This window comes from Sminthopsis crassicaudata, chromosome 4, assembly GCF_048593235.1.
Source record: "Sminthopsis crassicaudata isolate SCR6 chromosome 4, ASM4859323v1, whole genome shotgun sequence".
NCBI lineage: Eukaryota > Metazoa > Chordata > Mammalia > Dasyuromorphia > Dasyuridae > Sminthopsis > Sminthopsis crassicaudata.
In genome coordinates this window covers 369204601-369230628 of record NC_133620.1, presented here as the reverse complement: position 1 = coordinate 369230628, position 26028 = coordinate 369204601, and the positions used below count along the sequence as shown (strand labels likewise).

At 33.3% G+C, this 26028-nt stretch overlaps 1 protein-coding gene and 1 pseudogene across 2 annotated transcripts in view; one reads left to right on the top strand and one right to left on the bottom strand.

Moving 5' to 3' along the window:
* Positions 1 to 7028: 7028 nt before the first annotated feature.
* The window catches only part of APPBP2 (amyloid beta precursor protein binding protein 2), a 51289-nt gene continuing 32289 nt past the window's right edge, over positions 7029 to 26028 (bottom strand). For both annotated transcript variants that reach the window (XM_074261996.1, XM_074261997.1), the window contains 9 exons: positions 21583 to 21751; positions 19852 to 19941; positions 13229 to 13296; positions 12985 to 13090; positions 12137 to 12261; positions 10889 to 10974; positions 9420 to 9610; positions 8822 to 8987; positions 7029 to 7624 (listed from right to left, as the gene is read on the bottom strand). In XM_074261996.1, coding sequence (XP_074118097.1) covers positions 7371 to 7624; positions 8822 to 8987; positions 9420 to 9610; positions 10889 to 10974; positions 12137 to 12261; positions 12985 to 13090; positions 13229 to 13296; positions 19852 to 19941; positions 21583 to 21751 — 1255 coding nt within the window. In that variant the 3' untranslated portion in view covers positions 7029 to 7370. The remainder of the gene's footprint in view (positions 7625 to 8821; positions 8988 to 9419; positions 9611 to 10888; positions 10975 to 12136; positions 12262 to 12984; positions 13091 to 13228; positions 13297 to 19851; positions 19942 to 21582; positions 21752 to 26028) is intronic.
* On the top strand, positions 22555 to 22954 carry LOC141538681 (small ribosomal subunit protein uS8-like; annotated as a pseudogene).

Here is a 26028-nt window from a genome sequence, read left to right as displayed (position 1 = left end):
AGAAAAAAGAAAAAGTTATTTTCTTTGATACACAAGTTTCAACCAATATAGATTCCACCTGTTGTGTTTCTCTTGAAAGAAGGTAACCAGGAGACTTCTAAGTTGGTGTGAGTTCACATTTTGGTTTGAGTGAATTTTACTTGTCTTGGCCTTTTGCTCTGGTTAACTAACTTTGACTACAGTATTAGACTTTCTAGCTAAAGAGGGGGAAAATATTTCCCTCAAGGAAAATTAAATTTGTTACAAACACTGGATATATCATATCACAGCCAGCTGGTAGAATGTTAGGCTCAATTAAATCTTTTTAGGCTGGGCCTCTAAAATAATCAAGGATATCTTAAGGATCACAGGAATGGTATAGGATTTTGCTTAGGATTCTGAGAGTCTGTCAATCCTTATCCAACCTTCTGTCAACTAATTTTTGGTACAAATAAACAAATTAAGGTGCTGTATATCCCATTCCAATCTGGGTATCTCCAATTTATTTGTCACAGTAATAAGAAAATTCCTTTTACTTGAGACTTTATGAAACCTGCCATCTAGAACCTTAAAAAGTTTTGATAAAGAAGCACAAAACAAAACATAATAGGTAAGCTTGCTCTCTTCAAATTATTATCAAATCTTAGAATGAGTTGAGAACTTAAAGACAATAGGACTGTCCTTATTTGGAAACATTGCCTTAAAGTTTTATGACACAACAAAGTTTTGAAACGCATTGAAAATTGAAAATAGAAGGTAAACTTGTGTAGGGAGATCTTCTGGAGGAACTGGGAGACAGGAACAAATACTTCTATGGAATTCCAAGCTATGGAACAAACTTTCATAGACACTGAAAACCCTTTCTTGGTTTATTATTTTTGCTCAGGCTTTGTGTCTCTAAACAGAAAATAGAAAAACCTAAGCATGAAAGAGTTGCAAGCATGTAGGATTTTGGAATGCACTGTAACGAGCCAGCAAACTTTGAAAATAACAGCAAGTGTTTATTTGCAAAAAACTCTACCTAAGTTACTTCATTAGATCCTCAGAAGCATGTGAGGTAGGTGCTAACATCTCCATTTTACAGATGAAATTGACTTGTCCAGGTTAGTGTTTTTAAAGCAGAAATTGAACTCAGATCTTTCTAAGTCACAAATATAGCGCTCTATCCACTATATCACTCCCTGTCTACAAGTTTCAAATACGACATTTTCAAGGTTAGCTTTGCTTCAAGAACTCATGGTACACAGAGGGGGATGCCAGATACCTAATCCATAACAGATGGAGAGAAACTCTGTTTAGATTACTTTCCACACATCACCCATATTTCATACCACTCTTCTTGTCCCATATTCCAACCACAAAAGACCTCATACTTCCAGTTTAACTAATTCTACACTTAGCCCTGACATTTTGAAGGAAGAGTGGAATTAAAGAGAAGCTTGAGTACCTGGGTACCAACAAAAAAGAGACTCAATAATTCTCCACGAAGTAAAAAACTGAGTGAGTTGACACTCATTTAGTTGCTAAAGGTTGTTAGTGACAAAGTGCTTGAGTTAGGAAAACTAAGGAGAAGATCCATTAACAGGAAAGAGGGATTTTTGAGTCTCTTCTTTCCTGTACTGTGATCTTCATATTTCAATAGCAGAATCATTAAACAGCAAATCACTTGAAAAGCTGTTTCTATATGATTAAAACTGACTTTCAAAAGGACAACCCAATCTACCCGACTCCTCCTTGTTAATAGACTTGAGAATCTCATTCATACAAAGCCAGGGCTAAGACTGGGAAGCTCTATGTAACTGATCACTGGTTGTATAACACCTACACCATCTTTTATAGCCCTCCTCCCCTGCTTTCTGGTAAAACTTCCAAGTCAGAGAAAAACCAAGGCCAAAGCTCTTAAAAACAAGTGTGTACTATGATTACTATGGCACCAAAAGTTTCCCTTCAGTGTTTCTATCCCCTGCAAGCAGAACTAGGAAGAAGAGAGGGGACATATAGTCATGTAGAAGACGAAGGGAAATACAGAAACTATGTCAGCTACTGTTAAAACAGAGAAGGCCCAGGTCTATGCAAAAATCTAAAGCTATTTTACATTGAATAATTAAACTGTTTTTGATATGGTATTTAGTTTACTGAACCCTGAACTTGTGTTTTTCCTACTTTCCCATTCTCAAGTCAAAGGTGTATGTGCATGCACTTCATCTCTCTTTTTTGAGCCAATCAGGGTTAAGTGATTTGCTCAGGGTCACACAACTGGTATCGGGTCTTCTTGACTCTATGGCTATTGCTCAATCCACAACGTCACCTTGCTTCCCCTTATAACTTCAATTTATGCTGCTGCCATGTGCCTTCAACCCTAAGAACATATTCACTGTTATTAGAAACATTTGTTCTCTTTAAGAGCAAGGTGGCTCAAAGTTTAGAGCACTGAGCCTGGAGAAGTCCTAAGTTCAAAGCCAACCTCAGACACAAGCTGTATGACCCTGGGCAAGTCACTTAACTTCTGCCTCAATTTCCCCAACAGGTAAAAACAGCACCTACCTTGCAGGTTGCTGTGAGGACCAAAGGAGATAAATCAATGTAAAACATTTAGCCTAGTGCCTGGTACATAACTGCTTCCTTTCCTTTTCTTTCCCTCCTGAAACAGCAGTCTTTACCTTTTGCTTTCAAATCAAAGATAGTTTAAAGTTAAGGTAATTAAATGTGAACAGTAAGAAGAGACAGGCACTAGATTTAAATGGACTTCCCAGTTAAAGTACCTCTGCCTTTACCATCAACTAGGAAACAGAAATGAAGTGACTTGGCCAAAGGCACACAGTCTGTGTATCAGCGGCAGGATTTGAACCCTGATCTCCAGGCCAGCAGTATTCTCCAGTTTACTGAGAGCGCCTAAATTTCTTTCTACTATAGCACATGCTTTTGAACAGTAATTAGAAGACAGGCCCCCCAACCCAAACCAGACAATCACAACTAAATTGGAAACAGATACTATGAATGCAGGAACACTCTATTTATTAGGTCAATCATTTTTAGCAATACAATTACAGAATATCACAATGCTGGTTACAAACATACTCAATATGGTTTGATGGTTACAAATAATGTTGGGCACTACAAGTCTGTGCGAAGTATGATACGAAAGATTATTCTTGACACAACAAAGAATTGTCTTCAAAATCTAGTAATGACCTAGGTATGTCTATATAAATTACTGTGGCACTATTAGTGGGGATTCTCACATAAAGATATTTTAAGTAAGTTGCTTTTAATAGTCAAGCAATTACTTTTTTTTTTTTTTTTTAAAGAATCCCATTAAATTAAAATCCCCTGTAGCATAAAGTATAAAAATAGTACTGAACCTGGTAATATTTAATAAATGTAGCATTCATTCACACCATGAAAGTAGAACTAAACTATAAAGTTTTAGTTACCATGGCAACATAGCTTCCTTAAAAGGAATGTACATAAATGAAAAATGTTACACAAATGGTACCTGCAACAGTTATTTAGTGATCCAACACTTAACTTGTGCACCACAAACCAAGTTTTCTAGATATCTATGTATATAGTATATATATATATGCATATATATGTGTGTGTGTGTGTATATATGTATATATACACACACACCATACACACATACTTTATTTTCATCTTAAAATTTACCTTTGAAAAAAATGTGCACTTCAACAAACTCACTAAGGCCACTCATGCTATAGATACCTAAGATTGCAATTAAAATACAGTATTGTTAAAAACAAAATCCCTAAAGCACACTCCTTCAAAATCACCAACAGGGAAAAATTGGTTTCATTGCCTAAAACTTTCCTGAGATTTGGGGACAAAAGCATACTTAATGCTCTTCAATGTGGCGATTAATCTAGATTTCAGGGTTTTTCCAACCATTTTTGTTTCTTGGCAAGAATTTTCCAAAGCCAAAAGTTAAAATGTATGTTCATTTCTGTGACAAGAAAATAAAACCCCAAAAGGAAATCTGGACTTTCAAATAAGCATTTTTCCTGGTAAAAAGTATTTTTTGCCACGAATAGCAGTTTGTAAGCAGCACAGGCAACAAAACATAGGAATTTACAACCAGGGAGTAGCTCATATCCTTCGTTACTCACTGAACTCTTTTTTCAAATCAATTACTGTTAGCAGCTTGGATCATGTCTTAGGCCTGTGTTTTCTGCCCAATACTTTGCCAGCACATGGAATAACAGGAAATAGAATATATATTTCCCAGTACAGCACAATTCAGCATTTGGGGGAATCATTTTTAGGATATCAAAAGCACTCTTCCTAACAAGTTAGGCCCAAGAAAAACTTTTTTCCCTTACCCCCACAAATAAAAACCCATCTTGTGTGCAATAAATTTAAACAACAGGTATCGAGATAACAATGGTAGTGAGTGTCCTTCTACAAAGCAGCGGCAGAGATTTGTTGGTGATAGGTGGTAAAAATGGTCTTAAGTACAGTCAGCTCAGGGGAACATCTGATAGCCTAAGAAAACTTATATGAAGCCTTAATCTTAATGGAGGGCTGTCTAGAATTGAATTTAGTGTTAAATGAGTGTTTATTATTAACACACTCAACTTTAGCAATGCTAACTGTCAGATGGAGAACTGGGGAAGAGAAGGAATAAGATTAAGGGAAAGGTAAGAACTAGATCTACTCATGAAGAACTTCCCCCCAAACCCTAAAGTTTCTGAACATAACACAATTGTTAGGGAGGTTCACAAAAGTAAAATATTTTCCAAGCACTGAGTAAGCATAACAGTTTTATTCATTTTAATGAGGCTGTCACTCTTTTACATTATGATCACATTCATCTCTTTCAATCATACAATGCTCCCTCCATTAAAGGTGAAACCTTACACTTACCAGGGAATTGTTCCTCATTAACACCAGAAATTACTAAAATAAACTGAAAAGTCCCTCTTTCAACTTTTCTTTCTCTGAAAATGGGAAAGTTTATATTAAATTATGATGTAAATGAGCTCACATAAACTTACATCAAAATGATGTTAAAGTCTTGAGTTTTATATCCTTTGAGAACAAAGGCAAAAACTCCAAGAAATACTGATATTATTCTGAATGGAAGTGTATTTTGTGCTATTACCGGAAATGTCACCCTCTGAGCTAAGATTTTAGATGGATCAATATTTTATCACAGAATAATTTGAGGAAATTGCTTGATTACATTCTCTGAGGCTCTCTCTGTGTGTAACCCTCCCTCTAACCATTCTCCCTTTTTGTTCCCAATATGTGGTTTACTTTAAAACTTCATATTGCAGCATGGGAACACCATGACTCTATCCTGTATGCAATCTTTTAGGGGGAATTTAAATATTACAATCATCCATTAGGGTAGAGCTGAACAACTTGAATAGACTACAGTCTTAAGCACACAGACTAGTGGATTTTATAAAAAGCTGGCTTTTGACATCAGACTGCATGACTAGAAGCGGTTCCACATTGTTTTGCTGATATGCCTGTACAAATTAATCCATAATTAAAAAAAAATTAAGACATCTTTGCAATAAGTAAAACCAAATTTCTGTAATAATTTCTAATATCATTCTTATTAGGAATCTTTCCTGCATTATTCTTCCCTGCCCCCAGTCCCATGAAAAACTGACCGCAAAATAGTAACTTAAAATAAAACCTTGCTGAGTAATTTAAAGTGTCTGAAATCATTTAATTCATTTTTTTTTTTTTTTGCACTCAACTTGGGAGACCCTTAAGTACGTTTCTACCCCACCCCTAATGCTAAAACAAAAACACAGTCACTCATACAAGCATCACTCCAAGCTTCAACTAGGAGTAAAATCTCAACAGCCAAATCATGAAACCCCTGAAAATAGGGGGGAAAACCCAGACGCTTAACTATAGAAGCACAATTTGTGCTACTATAATAAGAATTGAGGTAATAGTAAAAGACCTCTTTATTTCTAAATTGCTACATGACAAATGTCACCAAATTTTTATGTTACCTCAATATTTAATAACCTGACTTTTTTTTTTTTTTAAATCACCTTAAAACCCAACAAACGAAAATTAAGACAAGCTAGTGAAACAGGCATATAGTGTTAGGGGAACTTTAGAATTGATGCTTTTCTAGCAAATATATTTCTGGTTGTATGATTATTCACTACAGAAATGAAGCATCACAAAAAGACCTATTGTGCTTTTGGGGAATACCTCCCTCTCTTCAATGACCCCTTCTGCTCCAAAGTAGTAAGATGAAGTCCTCATACACAGAACTGGATTTTTCCACAAAATTATCTGCCAGTATATGTGTTCCTGCTTCAATCACTGGTAAGCTTATTTAAAATGAGTGGTAGAGGAGAGGGGTGGCTGTGGTAAATATTTAAGCATCTCTAGGGTTGCTTATGGCATCAACATTGTGTACCTTTACTAAAGACATGCCACTGTCAACACTTTCATTCCTAGTATTTTTTAAAAATCTATTACATGAATATAATTTTTGCATATCATTGATCATCATACATCTAAATGAAATCACTCTACTGGTAAAGGTATATGCAAGGACAGAAATATTAAATTAAAGCCACTGGTCCAAATAACCTCAGGCTATAAAGACTGGTCCTCTTTAGATCTTCCTGGTCCTGTCATAAAATTATATTTGCTGTACTCTAACCCCTTTCCCTCCCAAAACTCAAAACCTTAAAAAAAAAAAAAAAAAAACCTCAAAAAGCAAAGATTGCTGGTCTACCAGATCTTCTATTACTTACAGATCAACAATGGTCCAGTTCAGATGAACTAACAGTCCTTCCCTTGCAACATAGTATGATTCACAACATGTTTCTGGAATGGTTCTTCTCTACTCCCCTTGGTAAGGCAGCCAAACCTAAGTCAGGATTATCCCTCTTTCATTAGTACTTGTAATTAACTTTTCTATATTGCATATAAAGACTGTTTTCCATAAAATCTTTTTACAATACAGTATTGAATACCTCCACATGGAAGAATTATTTGTTAAAAACAGTTGTTAAAATCATCCTTTCATAATAAGAATGCAACTCTTTTAAACTCTTAAATAGTTTTATTTAGGGTTTTTCTTGCAGGCTCTCTGCAAAATGACTTCCTTTGAAAAAGAAAAAAATAGGATCTTCTGGTGTTTGTTCTACTAGGTTGAAAATGTGAGCCAGACTACTACACATGCTGTACATGCTGATAAGAAATTGAATACGCGCTTATTCCTACGGGCACTCTGTGAGACAGGGGTTACCCAAACAGGGTCTTCAATGGACTGGACCAGTGTTTCAACGCAAATTCCAGTCCCAGAAAACTATATGGTTTTGATTTCACAGTATGAATTCCCCTGGAATCTGGGAAAAGGTAAATTGGTTAATTGAGGTTCACCCTCAGCAGCTCTGTCCTTCAATATTCTGAGACATCAGGAAAGATTGAACCACTTCTTCAGTGGACTGCGGGCTGGTGTTTACATCTTCCAGAGCATCTGTCACTGAAAACTGACGATCCCGCAAACGGTTCCAATTGGCAAGAATATTGTGGTATTCAAATACTTTTTCATAATTGCCAACTGAATTATAAAGTTTAATGAGACCTCGATAATCATACTCTAGTCCACTATAGCCTTCACCAAAAAGTTTCTTCCCTAAAAAAAAAAAAAAAAAGAAAAAAGAAAAATAAGAAACTTTGGCAAAACTATAATTAGATTTTCAACAAGACCAAATAAGTTTATAGTATCAGGTGCCTTCGTTTTAGTCTTTTGAAAGGAATTCGAACACAGAGACATTAATTAAGGATCTAGTCATACCTGTGATTTAACTTATACTGCTTTAAGTGATTACATGAGACACAATTTTTTTTTTATGAGAAAGCAGAAGAATAGTAATATGGAACTTCTAGTCCATAAGATGGCTTTGATCCTGGGATACACCCAACCCATTCAGCAAACAAGAGATAATCTTATCTATAACTATATTGCTGTGTGTGTATGTATGTATGTAAATGTATCTGTATGCATATATGTACATATACATATATAATCCACATACCACAGAATCACATTTTTTTGCATATATGAAAGTGCTATTGCTCATTAATGTAAAAATTAGATTAAGAGAATTTCCTAATTTTTTTTTAAAATGATGAAAATTCAACTAAATTTGTTCTTTATTTTATGACGCTGTCAGGAAACTGATGTGTAAAAGTCTGAATTACTTATGCTGCCATTAACAGAAAAAAAAAGATTCTCTAAATTAGTTTTTCTATAGTGTGAAGAATATCACCAAACTACCATAACTTCAACAACTAATTCTACACAGCTAAATTACCAATGGCGTGTTAATTTTTAACTGATAATCAGAAAAAGACAACTTCATAGAAGAGCAAATGAAAAAAGGCAGCCAAATATCTCAGTTTTCTAAATTTATCTTTCCCCATGTGATGTTCAATAATGACTATAGAGAACAAGAAAACAGGAACACATTAAATATAAGCTGTCCATTCTCATAAAAAATTATTAAATGTGAAAAGATTTTAAAAGAAGTTACTTTTTTTTCATTTATTATTTAAAAACATACTAATGTGATTATTTTAAACTAATCTATTACCACCTTTATTAAGCTGCAACATTATACAGTAAATAGAAACTGGGTCCAAAAGTGAAGGAAAGGAGTCCCATTTATGCAAGTTGTCTGACTTGTATATTCCTGTGGTTTCTATGTACAGCAGCTCTAAAATGATTAATACCTTTCAAATGCTTCCAATGCATTCATTTGCTTCAAATAAAAAATGTCATATTGCTCAATTTAATCAGTGAAGTGGAAAAAAGTTAAAAATGATATACCAATTGCTATTGATCTCAAGTAAAGTTTCTCTGCGTTTTCATATTGATTCATGTCATAGTTATACAAAGAAGCCAGATGTCCCACTGAAAGAGCTACTTCATAATCTTCTTGACCAAGAAGTTGTTCTTTAATCTGAATTGCTTTGATATGCATTTCTTCTGCTTCCTGGAAGATAATTAAGATCCATCAAAATATAGAAACACAAAGCATTTTTAGATTTTATAGAATAGAAAAGGTATTCAGAGGTGTAATCCAACTCCTACCTGAAGCAGGCATTCCCTCTATAAAATCTCTGGCAAACTGCTATTTGGTTTTCAAACAAAAATTTCCAGATATAACAACTAAGTTATACTTGCTCTCAAGTTCAGCAGCTTGTTGTACCGAATAAAGAAATTTCTCCCATAAGGGAAACCATTAAGTTCATCAAACACATTCATTCTGAAGCTGTTGGGCTACCAAAATGCATGCTAATTATTTTAAATACATTTCTGTGGAATCATTTATTAGTTCCAGAGAAACAAAATGCATTATGCTCAGACAAAAATCACTGTTCTGGGTACAAGCGGGTAGAAATTTTTTTAGCCAAAACACCCCTACCTTAAATTTTCTCATAGATTGATAAAGTCTCCCAAGGTTGCCATAGTGTTTTGCAGTCTGAACATTAAACTCCCCAAAAGCTTTTTTAGCCAGTTGGAGTGAAGACAGATGCAAATCATGAGCTTCTTGAAGCAGCCTCTGTTCAGTTTCCTTATTATGACAGTCAATTGCGATCTCCTCCAAAATAAGTGCTGAAAAAAGAATGAAAATTATTATATTTGACAGCTAGAAATCATAATCAAAACATTCATAAGTCCATATTATCTATGAAAAGCACTTAAGTTCACTTTTTCTGTTTTGTTTTTTGTCTCGCAGTTTTTCCCTTTTGTTCTGACAACTCTCAGGGCAGGAAGCATAAAGAAATATGAATTTTAAAAATAAACATACATGTATAACAAAAAAGCCAATTAAAAAAAAGTGAAGTTCAGAAAAATTTAATTTTTCTCCCTATTGTCAAACAGTGAGTACATGTGAGGTAGGAATCAGATGCTATTCAATGTTCTTTCCATTACAGTATGCTGTGTGCAAAATTATGTCAAGATAAATTTTTAATATTTTTCATAATAAAACTTTGTGAATAGTACATTTTTCATACTAAAAAAGAAAAGCTCTTAATTTTTTTTTTTTATTTAAAGAATGGACCAGTGATTTTGAGTTATCCAACAGTAAAAAATATTTTGTAAATTTGCCAATATTTGCCACCATTTGATTTCTTTTCACATTTTGAAACAATGACAAATATGTACTTATACAGTCTTGTACATGAATCTTAGTCTTTCACAGGTCAAAATTAAATTCTGTTAGTTAAAAACATTTCAGTGGATTTTGCTTGAGTGTAAATTTATCAGGGAGATTATTTTTTACATAAAAGAAAAACTAAATAAAAATTTTAAATGTACATTAAAAGAATAACTGGCAAAGCACTAGTGAAACTTGTGAAATCATATCTTGTGACATCTAATCTCTAACCACACATCAAAGAAATGAAATAAAATGAATTATCAAACATATATACTTTATGCCTAGTCTTAAAAAAACTAAAGAAGTCAACTACCTGGAGCTTCAACAAAAGATCAAAACAGAGATACAAAAACAAATTTGACAACATGTTTTGCAATGAGATTAAGATGACTCAATATTAAAATTAACATTGATTATTTCCAGTGTCTGGCACTTAAGAAATCTTGAAAAGAAAATAAAACAGTCACAATTTTATAATCTGATGCAATTAGTAAAAAATAACTACCCCAATAAAATCTGAAAATATAGTCTATAATATTCTTTAGCAACTGTTTTAACTACTCTTAGGCAATCATTTAAAATATAACATTTTACAATGTCTAGCATATAAAAATAAAAAAAGCAGATACATAGCAACCTGTCTAGCTAGACCAAAAGAAAAAGCCATTATCCTTATCTTGAATGCCATAAATTCATTTTAAATTAAATAATAAAATTAGAAAAGGTACCTTTCACTCTCTTTGAGGAAGCTAAAAGAAGATGGTCTTCTGGAAGGATATGATTGATGATTCCAATGGCTCGTTCTGCATGGAATCTGTAACAAAGTTAAGTCATATATTTTACATTCAATTAGTCTATAGTTTTAAAACAAAATCTTCAATCTGTAATGCCATGATGGTTGTGAAATTAATAGGGCATTTAAAAGGAAAGCAATGGCATTCAATCTGTTAAATTTTATTTAATTATTTGCAATAAACTTGTAACACTGTCCTTTGAGCCCATACTAGAGAAACAACCATCTCATTAACAGAAGAAATAATCTCAATCGAACTCAGTTCCTTCTGACTCCAGGGCAGATACTCTATCCACTGTGCCATGTAGCTGCCCCTGAAATAATCTTATGAATGGGCTCTTTTATCATTGTAAAAATTAAGCTTTTTGGACAAGATCCAAAAGAGATTCACCTCATTCCTTTTGCTATAGCAAAACAGCAAAAACACTTCCACTGAATATGTGCCCAGTGTCCTTTGAGAAATGTGGATACAAATGTCTCATTATTATTAAAATGAAAACTCTAAATGAAGAACTTGCTCTATGATCTTATGAAAATTACAACTTTTCTGAGCCTCAGTTTCCTATCTCTAAAAAAGAAGAGATTAGCCTAGAACAGCTTTTAAATTCTCTTCTAGCTATAAAATGATGATCCTAAGAATTAAACAAACTATGGTGATGTTAAAAGAAATATATTCTAAGCATTCTCAAAACTTCTGAGCCTCTTAGAAGTGACTATTATGATATAATGTCTAGTCAAGGGGGTGTTAATCTGAAAGAGGTATCCATGTTTTGTTTTTAAAATATTTTGATAACTTGCAACATAATTGATTTCCTTTGTAATTCATATTTTATGTACTTAACATTCTGAGAAAGTATTTATAAGATTCACCAAGACTCCCAAAGGCATTCAAAGTGCAAAAAATTTTTGAGAATCTCAGTCCAGAAAGACACATAGATCTTATCCATAGCAGAATTAGAATGTGAAACCCAGTTCAAATCTGGTGGGGGGATGAAGGGATGGAGAGATGGGAAGGGGAGGAGATCTACTCTACTATTCTAGCAGCTTCTTTCAACTTGGGGAAAGGAAGGAAGCACAAATTTATTTTGTAAAACACATTTCTTTCAACAGAACTGGTTGAAACTACTCCTCCAGTGGGTCTCCAGGATTTTTTCCTCTGCTGGAGAATAATTTAAATACTTACAGTGCATTGTCAAATTTTCCAGAACTATACTGGTGAACATAAGAAGAATAAGCCAAGTCTTCATGCGCTGTGGCTACATGGATATTTTTTCCTCCAAATACTGACTGTCGAATATCAAGGGCTGTCTGAAACATTTGTTAAAAGAAATTCTACTTAATCAAAAATACTCACAAACCACTGTCCAATTTAGTTAATAACAACAGCTATGCATATGTGGTTACAGGAAATTTTATATTACTATTCCTGTTTTATGAGTTATGTAGTATGCTCTACATTCCTTACATTTTAAAACAAAGGATAGTGTACTGTTTTTTTAAAATACAATTGAAGGCCCATGTGCTTATGTTTAATTTCTGAAGACATTTTGACTTAAAAGATAAGATATGAAGTTACAAAAATGTTCAAAAAGCAGGAACTTCTTTGTGAAGCTAACTTTGTTTTGTTTCTTAGGGAGAATAACATATATTTAATAATTGCTATGTTTTGCTCAGAGCAATTAGGGTAACCATAATCTTAAAGACACAATAACTATAAAGTGAGATTTAATAGGTAACAATATTATCAAGGCAAATGAAAATAAAATATTTCTATTTAATCATATCAAGGGCTTAATTATATAATACTGGTTTTCATCTAACAATAGGAAGTATTCTAATGAAATAAATTGTTCATCTTTAAGAGAAATATTCTAGGGAACTGAAAGATGATTATTCATGGAAAATGGTTACCAGTTGGACAAGACCCATTATTTGCAAACTATATGAAGTTACAAAAACAAAGGCTTTGCAAACAAATTATACTTGGGGAATCCAAGAACCAAAAGAAAAATTGTGAATTTTTAAACATACCTGATAAATTGCAACAGACTGGCAGATATTATCTACATTGAGTAAGTAAAATCCATAATCTAGCAGTGTATCTGAATATTTTGGGTGTTTGGCTCCAAAATGTTCCCTGTAAAAATATGTAAAATTAGACTAAAAGTTTAAGGGATGTATTTTTAAAACATACTATATTCCCCTCAACACTTCAAATAAATTTTCATTTTAGTCTTTATTATATGGAAATGTACTTTTAACAATGGTCACTTACCGTGCTAAGTACACTGCATGTTTTATTAACTGTTCTGCCTTCTTAAATTCACGTTTCACTACACAAGCCTAAAGATTGAGGGAAAAAAACCATTACATATCTTCAACATAAGTAGCTCAACTAGTTGATATTGAATACAAAATTTTTAAGAACAAAACCATTTTTTTTTGGTAAAATATACATTATATTTCATGAAGAATATGATTTACATACACCTGCTGTTTACAAAAGCAAACTACCTTTAGGTACACATTTTATAGTAAGGCCAGGAAGGCAAGCTAGTCCCACTTAAACACAAATAAAAGGCTATTCTAAATAATGTCCATAATGTAATTGTTGGTCCCTTCATGCAAGGATACCCACAAAGTTCAATATAGTAAATGTTACAAGACTTTTACAACCACAAACCAGCTATACAGAAGTTCACAATCTTTTTCCCCAACACTTAGTCTAAATCCCATTATCTATATTGGTATTGTATTAATGTTCACTCCACACATTGTTTTCATTCCAATCTTCTAAGATTTGCTGTATTAACCTTTGGCAAGCTCCCAAAGTTTTTTCTATTATTTTATTATTTGTTTTGAACTATGAGGTAGCTTCTTATGAATCTATTCCTAGTGATTATTTTTTCCTATTCATTAATATTTTATACCATTTATTTGGATCAAATGTATGTTTACATTTTATTTTAGCATCTAGCACAAATTTATATGGATCAAGAATAACTGGTTCTTAAATGAGATTTTGGTGACTGGATTTGAACTCAAGTCTTCCTAACTCCAAGGCTAGTGCTTTTCCAGACTACACTATTCAACTATCCCTTAATAATGGAATAAATAAAAAAAAAAATTCCCTTTTTAGGTTTTTAGAAATTACAAACTTATTTATTCTAAAATGATAATTTAATTTTATTTTTAAAAGAATCTTGCCTTCTTTTTAAAAAAAATATATTTTTAATTATATGTAAAAACAATTAACATTCATTTTTTAAAATTTTAGGTTCCAAATTCTCTCTCCCATATTCCTTCTGTAAGGTAGTATGAAATTTGATACAGGGCATACATGTGCAGTTATGCAAACTGATGAGATTCTAGGCTCCCCCAACCTGGGACTGGTTGAGAAAGCTTGAAATACTGATAAGACTATTCCCTGAGGCAAGCAGGGAAGAGCACTGATGGGGATCAGCTCAACCTTATAGTCCAATTCCCTGTGGAGATCTTCAGTCCTTGCTTTAAACTATACCCAATACAAAGCCAAGTCAAACCCCTGAGGTTAAATTTCCTCTGTCTATAGCCCCAACATGACATCTTTGCTGAATCCCTTTTGGGTTAGCCTGCCAAAGAGTTCTGCCTTCTGGTATCTTCCTTATAGCTAGGTAGCTATGGATTTAGCCTGCCAGTGCAGTCTCACTTCTAGGAGTTATTTCCTTTCTCCTGATTAATTAGGAGTTCCACTGGGGTGCCTGTCTTTTCCATTGATAAGTAAATGAATTGGATTTAAGTGAGGAAGGGCAAAGTCCCTAGTCTTACTTTCTTCTCCAGTGCCCTCTGGGTCCAGTGGCAAGATAGAGAACAGGACTACTGGAGATGGCTTTGAACGTGGTGAATTATCTTCATCTTTTAAAACTCAAGTCTGAGTTTGACAAAGGCAATGCCCAATCGGCTATCTTAGACTAGATAAGAAATGAAACATAGGGGCAGCTAAGTGGCACAATGGATAGAGCACCAGCCCTGAAGTCAGGAGGACCTGAGTTCAAATTTGATCTCAGACACTTAACACTTCCTGGTTGTGTGACCCTGGGCAAGTCACTTAACCCCAATTGCTAAGGGAGGAGGGAGAGGAGGAGGAAAGGAGATATAGAATGGCATCTCTTACCCTGTCAAAAAGCATACAAATATCAATCTAGGGGGGGAGGGGAGACTCAGGGACAAAATGGAAACAAATGTCATTTACATTCACTCTGAGCCAGTTGGGCCCAAACAATAACTAAGGGACCTGGCCTGGGACCTATAGTTGATCAATTAATGAGAACCAGAGTGATTTGGGTTTAAGGCATGAGAAAGAAACGTATAGAGAGTGTTCCGTTGATCAAAAGATGGGTCAATTACTGGTATTAATACACTTAGATAGGTTCATCTAGGTTATTTCATTTGGAGGTTGTTTTATACTCCGAGGTCACCCCAACCAAAGACTACAACTCAGTGCCTTATAAACTCCAAGTCATCTTTTGAGGTTATAGAGATCAAAATTTATATTCCTTTAGGCAGAATATCAGCAAATAAGTGTATGATATCCAATCTGGACAGAGAGAAGGGAAGAGAAGGAAAGAGGAAGAAGGAGAGAGGGAGAGAAGAGTGAAAAGAGAAGGAAGAAAAAGGAAAAAAGAAAAAGTAGGGAGAGGACAAAGGACAGGAAGAGAAAAAAGAAGAGACGTTTCTATTTCTGTTCATTTTATGAGTTTAGCTCATCTAAGTCTTTCCAGGTTTTTCTGAAAATATCATGCTCATCATTTCTTACCAAACATCACAAATAGTTTAGCCATTCCTGAATTGATAAGCATCCATTTAATTTCCAATTCTTTGTCAACACAAAAATCATTTCCCTCTATCCTATTTTATTCCCCTATTTAGTTCTATCATCTTTCACTTTGTCGTCCTCAAAAATGTTTTGTTTCTGACCACAGCCTTCCCCAATCCACCCTCTTTTCTATTAGCCATTCCTTCCTTCCTCCCTACACTCTCCTACTCTCCAACTTCCCTGTAGGGTAAATGCCTCTTTTATGTGAAATAATTTGCCCCATTCTACCACTTTCCTTTTCCCAGTGTACCACACTTCTCACTTTTTAATTTGTTGCTTTGGGAGCTTTTTTTGTATATTATTCTATCATATTCTGTCTGTATATTCCTTTTAACTGTCTCAATGAGAATGTTCTTAGGAGTTACAAGAATCATCTTCCCAAGTAGAAATATAAAATTTAACCTTATTCTCATTACTTCTATATCCTGTTAACTTTTTATGCTTCTTGAGTCATGTATTTGTTTTTGTTTTTTTCTGAGGCTGGGGTTAAGTGACTTGCCCAGAGTCACACAGCTAGGAAGTGTTAAGTGTCTGAGACCACATTTGAACTCGGGTCCTCCTGAATTCAAGGTTGGTGCTCTATCCACTGCGCCACCTAGCTGCCCCTTGAGTCATGTATTCGAAAGTCAAATTTTTGTATTCAGATCTCATCTTTTCATCAGAAAAGCCCTCTATTTCATCAAATAATCATTTTTCCCCTGAAAGATTGCATTTAGTTTTCCTGGGGTTGAAATACTAGCTTCTTTGCTCTCCATAACCTAAGCTCTTTGATCTTTTAAATCTTCTGTTATCCTGATACTGGCTTCATGAAATTTGAATTGCTTCTTTCTGGCTGTTTACAACATTTCCTCTTAGAGCTAGGAGCTCTGGAATTTGGCTATAATATCCCTAAAAGTTTTCATTTTGAGATTTCTTTCAGGAGGTGATAAGTAGAGTATTTTCATTTTCACTTTACCCTCTGGTTCTAATATATCAAGAGAGTTCCTTGACAATTTCTTGAATGATGATATTGATCATTGCTTTCATGTAGTACAATAATCCTTAAAATTATCTCTCCTGGATCTGTTTTCCAGGTCAGTTGTTTTTCTAATGAGATAATTCACATATATTTTTTTCCTTTTTCATTATTTGGAATTTTTATTTTTACCATTTCTTGATGTGTCAAGGAGTAATTAGCTTCCAAATGTACAATTCTAACTAAGGAATTATCACTTCAATGAATTTTCATTTTTCCATTTGGCCAATTTTACTTATTTAAGGAATTCTTTTCGTCAGTGAATTTCTATACATCTTTTTTAATTTGGACAATTCTGCTTTTTAAGGAATTCTCTTCAGTGAATTTTTGTGCCACTTTTACCATTTGGTATATTTTATTTTTTAAGACACTATTTTTCATCTACCTTTCTTATTTAAGTTTTTAAATCTTTTTTTATAACTTCCAGGAGTTCTTTTTTGAGAGGCCTGAGACCAATTCACATTTTTCTTTCAAGCTTTACATATAGATGTTTTGACATTACTGATTTCCTGAATTTGTGTTTTAATCTTCCCTGTTACTCCAGTAAATTTCTATGGTCAGGTTCCTTTTTTGGTGTTAGCTCATTTCCCCAGCCTATTTGCTGACTTTTTTTTTTTTTTCTTTTTGCAGAGGCAATTGGGGTTAAGTGACTTGCCCAGGGTCACACAGCCAGGAAAGGTATTTCTTGACTTTTCATATTATATTAAAATTTGGGTCTCTTCAAGTTGAGAAGGTACTGTCCCAAGCTTCACAATTTCCATGCTGCTATTTTCAATGCTAGTTTGGGGGAGAGGGGACTCGGCAAATTTTCAGTTCTTCTGAGGGAGGGTGATATGAAGAAAGGCATAGTTACTGTTCTCCTGATATGTGAATGACCCCACACACTCTTCTTTGTCCAATAGCTACAGCCAGGGTTTCTGCTCTTGCTAGTGTTCTTCCTCTCCCTGGAACTATGACCCAGAACCAAATATAAGCAAGGAGTCTTGACTGAGTCTTGCTCCTAGTGCAAAGCAAAGGGTTCCGTGTATCTCCTCATTAATTACATAATCCTCTTACTATCTGTTGACTGAAAATTCTAGAAGCCACACATCTCCTTTAGTCTCTCCAAGGTCTGCTGCAGACTTGCTGAGGGACAGCCTAGGCTACACTGTGTTGTACTATCACCCCAATGAGAAAGACCTTTTCTGCCAATTTTCAAGTTATTTTGGGCTGGAAAATCATCTCTTTCCTTTTACTGGTTTTGTCCTTTCAAAATTCATTTCGAGGAATTATTTTAATGTTGTTTGGAGAGGAATTTGGGAGAGTTCAGGCAAGTACTTTACTCTCCTCTGCCATGTTGGCTTTGCCACCACTCACCCCTCCAATCTTGTTTTCTAAAGCAAACATTTAAAGATTGTTCTGTCTTTTGATTCTAATCAAAGTCTCTATGATTAAAACTCAGGGTTAGCAAAGCAAAAAAGCTCTTCCTTGCTTACTTGTAGCCATGCTAGTTTCATTTCTTCAATGTTCCTATCTCATTTTCTTCTCTTCCACTGTAACCTTTGATAACAATATACCGTCTCACTTCCTTGCATTACTCAAGCCCCTCCACTATATACCCTTTCTCCTTGACTACCCTCTTTTAAGCATTTTCACTGACACTCTGGGCCTTTTAGAAGAAATTATTCTGGTTCCTCTCTATTACTTGCAAATTCTCTCACTGTCATTTAGCAACCTTTTCTTCTCTGAGATTCACTTTATTAAGATATGTTACCCTATTTGATCCTCAATCTTCCTAGTACTACTGGCCATTATTTATTAATCATTCTTCCTCCTTTCTCAAGAAGTTCAGTATTTAGTTCTATTTCCCAAAAGGCTTATTTTATTTTTCAGTTGTTGATCTCCAATTCCTTTAAAGTATATCTTTCAAAGCAAAAGACGACAAAAAAGAAAAATGATGACTCTTAGAGAAGTTGTGGGTAAACCGAATTTATCTGGTTTCCCACAGAAAATAGTGGGACAGCACTAGTAGGGCCAAACTCCAAAGAGATCAAAGTAAAAAATAAAAGTAAGCCCTAATATTGAAAATGTTTATAACAGCTCTTCTATAACCAAAAATAAATAAATAAAATTGGAAACTAAGGGATTGAACGTTCAGTGGATAAATGAAGGTAATTAAATATTGTGCCATAAGAAATGATAGGAAAATTTGTGTGAATTAAGGATACAGTGTAAAGGGAGTAAATCAAGAGAATTATAATAACAATTTAAAGACAAACAACTTTGAAAGATTTAAGAACTCTGATCAATGCAATGATTGGATACCAGTCCAAAGGCCCGATAAGTGATGGACTAAAGGTGTAAAATGAAACAAATATTCATGTAATTTCCCTCCAATATGAGGTAAATTTCTGGGAGGTAGGCAGAGTTTCTTTGTCTTTTATATTCCAAGTTACATAACAGTGGCATATACCAAACTTAATAAAGGCTTCCTGAATAAATCAAAGCACTGTTCTTGATTTGATGGGGTATATTTACTTCTTAAGCCAATGCATTTCTACAAGTATTTCACCTTCCCTGGGAAAATCTGCTCATTGTCAAAATTTAGCTGAATCAAGACTGCATAAGAGTAAGTAAGACAAAAGTTATTGGCCAAGTACACAAACTCAGTCAGAACATTTCCATCCAATTCAAAAATAAAATAATGATGTTCCTTCAAAAGGAAGGTACATACACAAACCAATTTCTCTTGCAGAAAAAAAATCAACCACAATATGACTTAAGAACCATTTGAAATCTGAGTCTTATAGAAAAACATTTTTTGCTTCTGATTCAATGATCTAATAGTACTATCAGGGTGAATTATTTTGCATTTTATACACAAACTATGGTAAAAATTAAAAATTAAGTATGAAAATAACTACTCTACCATGGTTTACTAGGAAAGAATATCATGCTACAAACAAAATATATACTATGAAGTTAGAAGTCAAGAGTATAAAATATGAAAATATTTTAAAGTGAACCAACAAATAAAGTTTATATTCACCTTTGAAGCTTGTCGTAAAACATCCACCACTACTTTGACTGGCAATCCAACTGTGATTTCCTTCATAGCTTCTATGCACCATTTATAAGCCTACATGAGACAAATATTTACACAAGAAACATAAACTAAACAGAAGTATTTAATGAAAATGCTACTGTTTAGGAGAGACATATGATGTTTAAAAAAAAAAAAAAGTAGCAGCAAGGAGAAAAAAAATAAAAATCAAGTACAACTCAGAAATAATTTTCTAAAAGAAAAACAACTGCTCCAAACAACACTCATTTTATTCAACTTTGGAATTGAAATTGAAAAAATTGCTCTTATTCAAAAAATCTTATGGAGAAAACAACTGAATGAAGGGTTACAAAGAGGATTACTCCTAATAGTAACATGCCAACAATGTATGACTACAAGGAGACATGAACTGAGGTAGTAACTAGCTGACAAATATAATACTGACAAAAACAAAAGATTATTCCTTATAATCATTTTAATATCCTAATTCTAACTCCCTCTCTAATAATTCATATTAATAGCTAATGTTAATATATATAAATCCATATTTAATTCCTAGAAGCAAATGATCATATAGAAATTTGAAAACTATACTAAAACTTTTTGTTGGCTTATGACCACCAAAGTGTGATACCAAGTGCTAGCTACCTCCCAACTCACCAGGATCATTAGCAGTGGCATAAATGTTTTTAATTTAAAATTTAAAAATATATATTAAAATTTATATTTTTATATAAAAATTTTCTATTATTGATTACATTTTCTTTCAATCAAAGAAAATTCATCCTTTTTGCCTCCACAGAGAAAGAAACAAAAACCTGTTTTAAACAGGTGTAACTAGAAAAATAAATTCTCCTAGAGATAGTACTAAAAGCAATAATAGCAGTTAACCAAGAAAAACACAATTGTTTTTCTCACAAGACAGGAACAAGAAATGGATTTAAACAAGCCTGGTCATAATTCAGTTTTCTCACATAAAGTTATTATAAAAGTCTACCCATATTCACCAAATTTTAATAAAATACAAATTTATCATAAAGCCAAAATCCTCCAAAAGTCCAGCTTGAACCAAAATAGCAATTAGTTAGAAATCTATCACACTGAAATGTTAAATTTAAAAATACAAATAATCAATCAATCAATAACTATAAATAATTTTCCTTATGAAAACTCTATAAAATAAGTTATCACCACAATTTTACTTGTGAAGCAACTGGGACTTGAGAAAGATTATTCTCCTTGTGTATGGTCACAATGTTATTAGGTATAAAGGCCATGATTTTTACCCACATCTCATGACTCCAAAACCAGTATTGGTTCCAATATACCATAATCTTTCTCAATGTGTATATAGTGTATAAATGTGTATACTGTATAAATATGTATAAACAGCTGAAAAGAGTAGATTTAACTGATTTTCAATATGTCAGCAGCATCTTAAACAAATTTAAAATATGAAAAACCTGGGTTTAAGACAAATAATAATTCCTTGCTTGATAAAATTTTAAAAACAAGTTCTTATGAATTCAAAGTGCCAATTTTAGTTATAAAATGCTTATGTGAACTTAATTTTTCAGGAACATATTATGCATAGCTGCTGAAAAAAGACTATAGTTGTATTTTCTTCAATTAAAAAATGAACAGTTTTGTTTACTCTGCAACAAGTTAGGACATGTACAGCTAAACCCCACCAACAACTATCCCAAGAACACTCACCTCATCATAATGACTTTTTGCAAAGAGTAAAGCACATAATTCTCCATAGAGAGCAGCTTTATTTGCTTGCTGACCATGTTTTGCAAGCTTGTCCATGTAAGATTGAGCTAACTTGAATGTTTCTTCACCCAAATGATATTTACAATTTCCATTTCGAACATGTAGCAACCTATTTGGAAACAAAGAGTTCCAAAGATTTTTTTTGAAAAATGATTTGCATTTAATCCTGTTTTGTTCTTTACGTTTACACAAATGTATACAGGTTTGTTGTCTTATTTATTGAGAAGTCAGTGCTGTGGACATTAAACAAAATTTGGGGGCACTAGGTTTCCTTAAGCTATTATAAATAGCAAAAGTAGCAGTTAACCAAGAAAAACAACTGTTATTCTCACAAGACAGGAAGGAGAAAAAGACTTAAGTCATAATTCAGTTTTTTTCATTAAAAACTACAATAGTCCATTCAAATTGCATGGATAATAAATACAAGTTTATTATTAAAGCAAATATCTCCCTAAAAAATACAGCCTGCCCCAAATAGCATAAACAAGGAAAAATGATTTCTAAAATTTAATAGTAAAGAGGATAGGTTGGAAAACCAAATAATTGTGAATGGCAAAGATAATGTCACAAATATTCTGGATAATATTCTTTAATTTCCCAAATAGATATATATTTGGAATAGTCCTAGTTTTCATTTGAAATACTGGCTAATTATACCCAATTTTTAACATCACTATCACTCTGTGTGTGTGTGTGTGTATAATTATTGTCTCTCTCTCTCATTTTCAATAGTTAAAATTTATACCAGTTTAGATGTTACTATAGAATATTGTTAATTGTTTTCATATCCACGTTAATTTCCACTGAAGTTCAATGGAGTCTTCCATTTCCTTCATTCCTATCTCTGCTGCCTTGTGTCATGATTCCAGTAGACAATGACTGTGGTTCTTTCCGCCATTTTACAGCACCAGCATGGTGCACATGAATGTCCTGACAGATGATTTAAAAAACAATACAGAAAAGCGAAGAAAACACCAGATTCTCATTAGGCCATACTCTAAAATATTTATTTGGTTCTTAACTGTGATGATGAAGCAAGGTTATATGGGTGAATTTGAGATCACTGATGATCAGAGCAGGAAAAATTGTTGTGGATCTCAGGGGCAGATTAAATAAGTGTGGTGTAATGAGCTCCAGATTTGATGTTCAATTGAAAAATCTGTAAAAGTGGAAGAATAATCTATCATATTGTCAATTTGGGTTCATTGTGCTTACAACCTTAGCTGACATTATGGATCATGAGGAAGTAAGATGAAAACACATAGAAGGAAAAATCCTGGGATTATTTTTCTTTTTCTTTTTTTTTTTTTGATTGTTCATAGTTCTTTACTGTTATGACAGACGGACCTTAGGGATCTATGCTCAGCCTTGTCTTTTTTTTTTTCCCCCATTTTATTTTATTTTATTTTTTATATTTTATTTTATTTTTATTCATTTTCCCAAATTATCCCCTCCCTCCCTCCACTCCCTCCCCCCGATGACAGGTAATCCCATACATTTTACATGTGTTACAATATAACCTAGATACAATATATGTGTGTAAATACCATTTTCTTGTTGCACATTAATTATTAGCTTCCGAAGGTATAAGTAACCTGGGTAGATAGACAGTAGTGCTAACAATTTACATTCACTTCCCTGGGATTCTTTTTCTAAGAGTGTAAAACATACATACAAATAAAATGTTCCAATGGCCAAAAGACTGCGTGATCAAACTGCACAAACCATGCTAGATATTTCAAAATGACATTTTAAATAATACTGAACTGTAAGACTGATAGAGATCCACGTACCTATTTCAATGCAGCATACAACATAATCATAATTTTGAGGACACTGCTCATGTGGGATGTTCAAAGTTATAGTAGGGGAACCAAAGTATACCGTCATTTAAAGGTACTGCTTCAAGATTTAATAGATTGGTAAAATCTTCATTAAATGCAAAAGTGAAGTAAAGGCAAAAGAGGGCAGGCTATATTCACTCCCCTCCCCCAGGCAATTGGAGTCAAGTGACTTGCCCAGGGTCACATAGCTAGGAAGTGTTGTGTAAGAGACCTGATTTGAACTCCTCCTGACTTCAGGGCTGGTGCTCTATCCACTGCACTACCTAGCTGCTCCTATATTCACTTTTTAAAAAACACTACCATCGTAATAATTTAAGTCAAAAACTTGAGAAAAAACGCATAAAATTAAGTCCTTAATGGAAGTTGATCTAAACAACGCCTGCCTCAATGCTTCCATTTGGCTCTAGTTAATAAACTATACTAAAAACAGGCTTAAACATATAAGCTTTTCTAGGGAATTAAAAAAAAGAAAAGAAAACAACAGCATTATCACACAGAATAGTGGTATCAAATTCACATATAAGTAGAATTCTGTAGCAGATTATTGACTCAGAAAATCATAAATAAATATTATCTATAGTATATTATTTGTTTTGTTGAACATTGCCCAATTACATTTTAATCTGGTGTCAATTGCAACTCAGGAATTTTGTGGGACACAAATTTAAATATTTAGACATTGTATGGCATTGCATTTTCATCCATTATCGCATTTTAAGGCTTCTAAAGTCTCTTCTTCTAGATCTATAAATTATGAAACTTACAACAACACAGCAAATTGGATACTGTAAGCATTACTTTCCTTAATATGAGGAAATTAAGGATACACCGGGCATACAAAGAAAGGGAAAAAAAATATGGTGACATAAACAATTAATTGAAAAAGGAAATAAGGAGAGTTCAGTTCAATAGTATAAGGGTTTATCTTTTTCATATTTATTTAATAGTAAAGAGAAGGTGCTGATTTATGTTGTTTTATTTATGTTAGGAAATTCCTAACCAGGAGCTGTATACTGATGAAATGCTGGATTCAGTTTTTAAAAAATAGTAAGCAAAAAATATATGTAGTATTCCATATCCACAGTAACCTTACTCTGCAAAGAAGAAAGGGGACTGCATTCACCAAAATTTTACAGCACCGTGTGGATAGTCTATTGACACTGTTATATCTTTGTGCATATTGTTTTTAAGTAAGCTTTCAGGACTTTTTGTATTCTTCCTGTGTTTTATTCCATATAATACTCTTATAATATTCATGTATCAAAATCTGTTGAGGTACTTAACAAGGTACAAAGTAATGCAAATTATACAGGAAAAGTACAAGTGTTTTACTGGAATAAATGACAAGCCAGTATATATAGGAAAAGAGAATTTCAATTAATGGAATTTTTATTTGCTGTATTAGTATATTTACAATGTGAAAAGAATAGGATAAGTAGACATAGTTGGGTTGAGATGCGTATCACAAGAGAGAAATTAATGAAACTAAAGATGCAGTAAAATTCTAATGTTAACTCATATTAAATATTGAGAATTATCACTCTCCCTTCCCTACACCTCCCTCCTCTCCAATATTATACCAGTTTATCTTGCAATGATTTGATAAGGAATTTATTTGGTAAACCTTAAAGTGTTATATTATACATGTCTATATAATATAACCCATTATATTAATGGGTTAATATTGAATTATTTGCCTATTTCCTGATGTAGCTTCCCTAGCCTTGACTACTTTCCCTTTGCCCTGAGCTATGTGAGGCCCTTGATGAATCTTGACTTTATACTACTAGATGCAGACCAAGGAAGAGATTTTGATTTAAAGTTAATAATTTGTAGTTCAAAATTATGCATACCCTTTGAATTAGCAATACCACTACTAGGTCTATATCCCAAGAGATATTTTTAAAAATGAAAAGGAAAAAAAGGACCTACAAATAATATATATATATATATATATATATATATATACATACACACACACACACACACACACACACACACACACACACACACACACATTTACAGTAACTCTTCTGAGGGCAGAGAATTGGAAATTGAAGGAATGTCCATTAACTAGGGAATGGCTGAATGAATTGTTGTATATAATTATGATGGAATACTATTGTACTATAAGAAATGATGAATAGGATGCTCTCAAAAAAATCTGGAAAGCCTTCCGTGAACTGATACAAGTGAAATGTACTGTGTACAAAGTAACAGCAATATTTTAAGATGGTCAGCTGTGAATGACATAACCATTCTCAGTAATACAATAATTTGATTTATTTTTACTTTTTTGGTCTGTTTTTTTCCATAATATGATTATTATGGAATTGTTTTCATGATTGCACACGTATAATTGGGAGTGAATTGCTTCCATTCTCAATGGGGGGGTAGGAATAGAGGAAGGGAAAGAATTTGGAACTCAAAGCTTTAAAAACAAAACTTAAAAATTGTTTTTACAACATAACAGGAAAAATAAAATACTAAAAAAACTAAAAAAATTAAATGGAAGGTAAGTTTTTTTTTTAAATATAATATT